General features: G+C 30.6%; 1 protein-coding gene across 1 annotated transcript; it reads right to left on the bottom strand.

Moving 5' to 3' along the window:
- Window positions 1-1,883: 1,883 nt before the first annotated feature.
- Window positions 1,884-6,005, bottom strand: LOC146994958 (uncharacterized). Its single transcript, XM_085826059.1, has 2 exons — window positions 5,878-6,005; window positions 1,884-2,632 (listed from the first exon to the last, which is right to left on the bottom strand). Exon 2 carries the CDS (start codon window positions 2,546-2,548, stop codon window positions 2,072-2,074), a length of 477 nt encoding a protein of 158 aa, XP_085682185.1. The 5' UTR covers window positions 2,549-2,632; window positions 5,878-6,005; the 3' UTR covers window positions 1,884-2,071.
- Window positions 6,006-7,304: the final 1,299 nt, after the last annotated feature.

Genomic DNA, 7,304 nt, shown 5'->3' with positions numbered 1-7,304 from the left:
ATTATCTGATTATTAAATGGAGGGGGAAAGACATATAGTGTACTCTCAATAATCCGAGCAAGGGAAGCAAGTAACGGATAATTAAGAGATATGCAAAATCCAGACTATCAATTTTCACGCAAAGGATCAACTTACACAACTTACTTAGTTCACAACTCTCTTACTGGCCATTTCTTGAAGTTTTGTTAATAAGTGTCTGCAGCCAAAATATGAGATGGTATTTACTCTCTTTATGAGATTTTATCAGCGGAATATCAGCAAAGATACTGATGCTGACTGACCGTTCAGATTAAAACTTATAAATACCGGAATAGTATTAGAAAAAATAAATGTTAAAATAAAAACATAATATTATACACCGATGTATCTACTAAATCGAATAATTCAAGATCTCAGTCGATCGAAGGATTCGAGTTCTCAGTTCTTTTAGAAAAGAGTGCCCTTTAGAAATCTGTACTATCATTATCATCATTTGTAGTACTATCATACTCTGAGAATCTCTCAGAGAAGTTTCATTTACATTTTCTTAGTCAAAGGTATCCCGATTTATTGTCTTAAGTACATAGATTTTCAAATTTCTTCAATCGCTAAGTGGTTCATTATTCTAATTTTAAAAAATTACTGAAGTGGTTCATCTGTAAGAAGTAATACTATATATTTAAAGGCAAAAAAATGCAAAAACATCAGTAGCGGTTTCACTAGGATTTGAACCAACGAATCACTCATTTGCTGGCTGGAGTTTTTAAAAATGAGCATCACAAAATCATGTACGCAGAAATGTGATAATTTCATTATTCTTCACATAAAGAGATACTCGGGCAGGCATAAGAGCCAGTCAACCGTTACAGGTGATAACGGAATATCGTCTTAGTTATGAATTTGTTGCTACTTTGGTAGACGGTTGCACAGATGTTTGGCGATTTACTTTGGCGCAATTATTGGTGCGGTTTTTACTATCATTAACCATCTTGAAAAACGCTGTTTTTACGTATTTTGCGCATAGTAAAGTATTCGAAACTTAAAAAAATAAATATCGTTAAAAATAATGGATTAATTTTTTGTTGCAAACGTTGCTTTTTGAGATGGCAGGAAAATGTAAATAAATACATTTACTAATTATTACATTAAATTCAAATACTTTAAAATAAATAAATAAGAATGTTTCGTACACTAGATCTAAAATGACAGCAATTAGTTTATTGCCGGTAAAAAAGGAGGAAAGGCTAGTACTTTTTACCGTTACAGCTGTTATTTCTTCCACCATGACCACAATGCCATATACGGCCTTCCTCAGAATCAGCTCTTCTAACGATCTTCATCTGTGATCCACATTTCTCGCACTTCAGTGAAGAAGCAATTAGCGACGTTTTCTACAAAAATTTAAAATTTAAAGCTTTAGATGAGCACAGCAGAATACCAACAGATAATCCCCAAAATGTTTAAAACTGTCGTAGTATAAAATGATCAGTATTAGTAAGTGAGAATAATCAAACTAATGAGTATAATTCATCAGTATTAAATAAATGAAAGTATTAAACAATTAGGTTCATTACATTTCAATCAGCCTTCATAAATAAAATATCAGAGTAATTTTTCTAAACTCTGATAATTAAATATCAAAATAAAATTAGAATCGGAAGAAGACTAAAAAAATTATCAACTGAGAAATGTTATTTGACATTTTTATATTTGATAGGAAACAAATCATTGCGTTAAATTTAATAAATCATTCGGGGTTTATATTCTATTAGATGTCTTAGAAAATATTATTTTTCAGCCATCTTACCTATATGCAATTAATTATTCACTACTTTTATAACCACTAATTAAATTTTAAAGTCAATCAAGTTAGTAAAATCCACAATTTCTTACAATCGATTTATTGAAAATGCATTTAGGTGGCAATTTATATAGGAAATAAATCACTGTATTGTACACAGTAGTTATACAATAAACAAAATTCTGAATTTTAAAATTTAAGTTGAGTTTAATTCTCTTCACAATTTTAAATTCGTATTATTCATTGAAAATCAACTAAATAAAAGTGGCATGAATTTTATACTGAAAACAGTTATCTCCTTTTTATAGACTTTGATGTTGATTTTACTCTACTTTTAAGTCTTCTCTTTTGAATCCTTGGTTTCTTTTTTGAAGCCATTTCCATTTGTTTCTTTACGGCAGTTAGACGCTTGACTTTGAAATCTGCAAGATCCTTCCAAGATAGGAAGCTCGAAGCAGGTATCGCCGCATTTTTGAAATATGGTCCAAAATCGAGATCTGTTTTTAAAGCCATATTAATATGTTGAGGGCGAATTCTTCTTGCTCCCTCTCTGTGTGCTGCGACTAAAGACATTTCAAGAACTTCAGCCACGACGTACTCGAGGACAGCAGCCAGAAACACTGCACTTTTATCGCTTATGCGAGTGGCATATTTCCCCACTTTCAACATCGCCTTGACACGAGGAACAGACATGATAAGATTGCTCATCTCTGTTTTATACCTCCTTTGACTTGATGCAGAAGAAGCCCTGCTTTTTCTTTTCGGCATCTCAAAAGTCTATCATCAAATTTCTCTTTTTCAACAAAATTGTCAACGATTTCATTTTACAGCTCGAGGTTTTCATTCATAAATCTGAGAAAATGAGAAAAATATTATATTACACTCAGGTGAAAATGGGTCTTTAAAAAAATAAGAAAAATAAATGCAAGACTACAAGAAAATAAGGTCCTACTTTGGTCGACGGTTAAACGGATTTTTGGCGATTTACATTGGCGAAATTGCTGGCGTGATTTTTACACTTGTCAGCCATCTTGAAAAAGGCTGTGTTTACGCATATAGTAAAGTATTCGAAACTTCAAAAAAAATAATATCGTTAAAAAAAATGCATTATTTTTTTGTTGAAAACTTTTTTTTTTTTTTTAAGATGGCTGGCAAATATAAATAAATACATTTACTAAGAGTATAAAATGCTAAAGTAAGGTTAAATTATTACTTTCATATAACAGAATGAATACACCGCTATAAAAACATTGCGCCAACATTTAGTTGGATTAAAATATTACTTAAATTGAATATCGAATTAAAAACATCCTACCAACGTTTAAAAGAATTAAAATATTATTTAAATTCAAATACTTTAAAATAAGTTTTATAGGATTTAATTATTTAACATTAAACATAAGTGGCAATAAATATCTCAGGAATTTTTGTAAACATTGTATTAATTTTTTAATAAAAACTGAAGTATACAATTATAAAGTAAAAGAAAATTATGTACTTACATTTTTTAAAGTATTTTAACTGTCGTATATTGATAAGTACCACAAAAAAAGAACCATCTTCTAACGATCTTCATCTGTGATCCACATCTCTCGCACTTCATTGAAGAAGCAATGAGCGAGGTTTCCTCCAAAAATTTAAAATAAATTTCTTCTGACTCTTGTAACAATTTATAAATAAATTTTTGATTAGGGAAACCAGGTTAGACAAAATGAGGTCTCAAAGGGAAATTTTTTTATTCCGATACCAAAAATTCTTGGTAATTACCAATAGCAACATTCACCTCCGAAACGGACACATCCATTCCATTTGAAATCTGAGGAATTCGAAGAGATGAATAAAAAAATTTTAAAATGGCGCGTTAATACAAAAAATATTCAGTAACCAATCAGGGAGCTGATTACATCACGCATAGAATTAAAATTGTTTAAATAATCATTCATAATAAAATCATTTGAAAAAATACAAAATTATTTTTTTTAATATTTAACAGCCACAAATAACGTTTAAAACATTAGATTAAACTTATAGATATTAATAAAACCAATTACTTTTTAAGTAAGGTGACGTCATTGATTATATCTACCAAAACATAAAATTATATAAAATATCATAAACAACAAAATTTTTATTTCGAAAAAAATGCAAAATTAAATTGATTTTTAATATTTAGAAGCCATAAATAATATTTAAAACAATTTATGCATAATGAAACGCATTATTTTTAAAATAAAATGACAGCAAAGTATCGGTTATCATAAATAACTCGTCCACCAATGGGTTTACCATAAGTCTTATCGCTCGCCAAAAAAAAATCGCTAAAATCCCTGCAACCGTCTACCAAAGTAGCACCGAAAATAAATACTTTTTAAATAAGAAAATAAATACGAAACTTCATGGATGAAAATTATTCAGCCAACAAATTTAATGGTTAAAATTCCATAATCGGGGTGAGCGCCAAGCTTGGCGAGAGTTTTTTATTTGGTGCGATTTTAATTTGGTTGTGATTTCCTGCTGTATGTTTTCTTGTGGCAAACATAGAGCTTTATTTCGGTAACTGTAAGAGCGCGAATTTAGTGTAGCCAGATTTTTTTTTAAAATTTAATTTTGAAATACTGTGTTTTGTTTTTAAAGTTTTACTGTTTAATATTATTGTTATAGCATATGTTTAATATTATATTTATATAAATATTTGCAGAAGGTTAAGCTGTTGTTGGTGGGAAAATATTGGATTTTATATGAGATGAAGTTTATAATTTAGGAATGCTTTCATTTAATTTTATTTATTTATTTATTTATTTATTTTTGGTTTTGTTTCTTGCATGTGGCAATCGAAAGATGTGGAATATTTAAAGCTTTGAACGAAAGTTGTTTAGTGTGTTCAATTCCACGGCGATAGTAACTTGAATATTTTAGTTAGTTTATGATGCTGAATACGCGTAATTTACTATTCTGTTTACGTTTAAAACTGACTTCGTAGTGCTCTGAACTGATAAGTGTATACATTTATTTACTTAATAATTATTTACAAGAATTGTTCATTCTACTATTTTATGATGAATTCATATAAATAGGACTATAAGTTTACTTGCAAAGCTGTTGGACTTTGTTTTTGCTCATCTAGTATTTTATCATCTCATTTTACTATTCTGTTTACATAAAATAACGGCGTTTCACTACTGCAAAACTTAAAAGTTACTGTTATGTTGACGTTTAAAAATCACATTTTAGTGCTTTCATTGCCGCCTAAAAAATTCGCCAAATTTTGAAGGCCAAAATAGTTTGGCGCTAACTTACCCCGCTTATCGAATTATAGGCAATTTAATAACCACATTATATATTAAAATCCTTAAAAAATTAATTTTTTCCACTTTTACAAAACGAAAACATGAGTGACCCTTAAAAAATTATTTTCTTGAATCGTTCAGCCAAATACACTATGAATGTCGTGTAGTATGGCCGAAGCGTGGTCATTAAATTTATTAAGAGTTTCTCATAATGCTTCTGCGAGATAACGTAGAAACAATTTCAGCGTAAAATTCAGCACGTTACCTTTAGCTTCAAAAATACAAAAATACCCCTGTAAGATTCAGTTGTTTAAGGATTAGGACCATCTGCACTACTCACAAACACATCTGCAATATTCACAAAAGTCTTTGACTATAGACGGTTAAAGACTGCGTCCTAATCAGCACAGCCTCTTATAAGTATACCAGTCTTCATTCATGAAAAGAAGAAATAGCAAATTAATTGCAACTGAATCGCATACTATATTTTCACTAAATTTTCACCACGAAAAAAAAAAAAAAAATTCAAATCAAATTTTATTTTACAGTAAAATAATGAAACGTAGTTATAGTAAATATGAATGCATTTTTTCTATATTATTAAACTTTACATTGCTTAGTAGGAATGATACAAACGCTGAAGATTTCATTTACTGGCATACGTTAAGCATTTAAATATGAGAAACGGTATTCAGTTAGCAAATATCTGAATCATACTAAGGAAATTAAATTGGAAATTAAATTTTGGGTTTCTTAGTATAATAAAAGATGCTTTATTGATCATCATAATATAGGCTGACAAATACTCACCCATGCGTTGAGAAATTTTATCACTTTAACTATAAAACGGAGCTTCTTATTGTTTTTATTCACGGATACTCTGATACATTAACCGAATAAAGCCAGTAAAGAATGAGAAAAATGTTGTTACGAATTTTGTATTTAGTTGGATATTTTTAGTAAAATTATAATTTAAATTGTTTTATTTCCACATGCAATGCAGCGCGTGAGGAGTTTTAGCAGAAATCTACGCCGAAAAAGTAAAAAGGCACGTGCATTTAACATTGAATAAAATTTTATCTCGGTAATTTATATTTAACGAGCCGGCAAGTCCGCCAGATGAGCGAGCTGCGGTCAAAGTAAAATTTATAAGTACACCTGAATATAAAATGTATAGAATGTCTATGTACACCTGAAAGCAAGCAGCAAGTTGAAAATTGCAGGCATAGCGGAGCTATTCGACACATGGAACTGACTTCATTATCTCAGATAAACCCCAGTGGGAACGGCCTTTACCGATTCTCCGAACTCACGCTGAACTAATCAACTGAGAGCGGGTGTTCTATCCAGTGTTGTATAGTTTTCACCAGGACGCTAAGAAATCTCTTGTACCTTCCATTTATTGAAGTTACTGGTGGTTTACACGGTTAAAGTTACATTAAAAGGCCAGATACTGATGCAATTACATGATATAGAGTTCAATTCCAATTAGTCAATTACAGTATCAATTAGCTATATGGGGACCGGATCGAACTAAATGGTGTAGGGGTCGGACCGAACTCTTGCTAAATGGTCGCTACGTTTGGCGACTTTTGGCCAAACAAAAGTTCAAACAACTTCAAAGGCAAAACAAAGTTTTCTAGCCAAATTTGATAACAATTCAAAAGACACTGGGAGTTCAACCAACTGGCCTTGTGATGACCTGCCTTTTATCTACCAACAATTCCCCATCTCATTCGTATGTTTGCGGCTATTCATTTTACTTGAGACCGTATAAAATTTACAACTCCAGAATGAAACACGGAGAATGTCAGGAAGGAATACGAGCACACAAATCGCCAAAAACACCTCATGCGCGTACATCACCTCCACAACCACAGCTCCGCAGACACGCACATGTATACATACGTATTCGACTTTGGATATTTGCTTAAATATTCATTGGTATAATTCGTACCATTGATACAATACTTTTCATAAAAAGTAGAAATAATTTGTAAATTCTCTTAATTTTGAACATGAGTGTATTTGAAAGAGGTCAGCTAAATCTTCTCTTAAATTTATCTTTCAAACTTATTACATTATAAAATGCGGAGCGACTTCAAAGCAATAGCGGCGCTTGATAATTCAAACCATCATTTTACCTTTTAATAATGAATTTAACAGATGCTAAAAATGCGTCTTTAATATATAATATATGCAAAAGATTAGAATAAGAATTTTGAACATTTGAATTT

The sequence above is a fragment of the Stegodyphus dumicola genome, chromosome 10, assembly GCF_044657685.1.
Source record: "Stegodyphus dumicola isolate Sdum_Otavi_A_Nest chromosome 10, ASM4465768v1".
Classification (NCBI taxonomy): Eukaryota; Metazoa; Arthropoda; class Arachnida; order Araneae; family Eresidae; genus Stegodyphus; species Stegodyphus dumicola.
The sequence above is the reverse complement of the archived record's forward strand: the minus strand, read 5'-3'. Positions and strand labels throughout refer to the sequence as shown.

Bases quoted from the DNA above. Each gene is read 5' to 3' on its own strand.
- LOC146994958 (XM_085826059.1), bottom strand. From the start codon at position 2,548: ATGCCGAAAAGAAAAAGCAGGGCTTCTTCTGCATCAAGTCAAAGGAGG.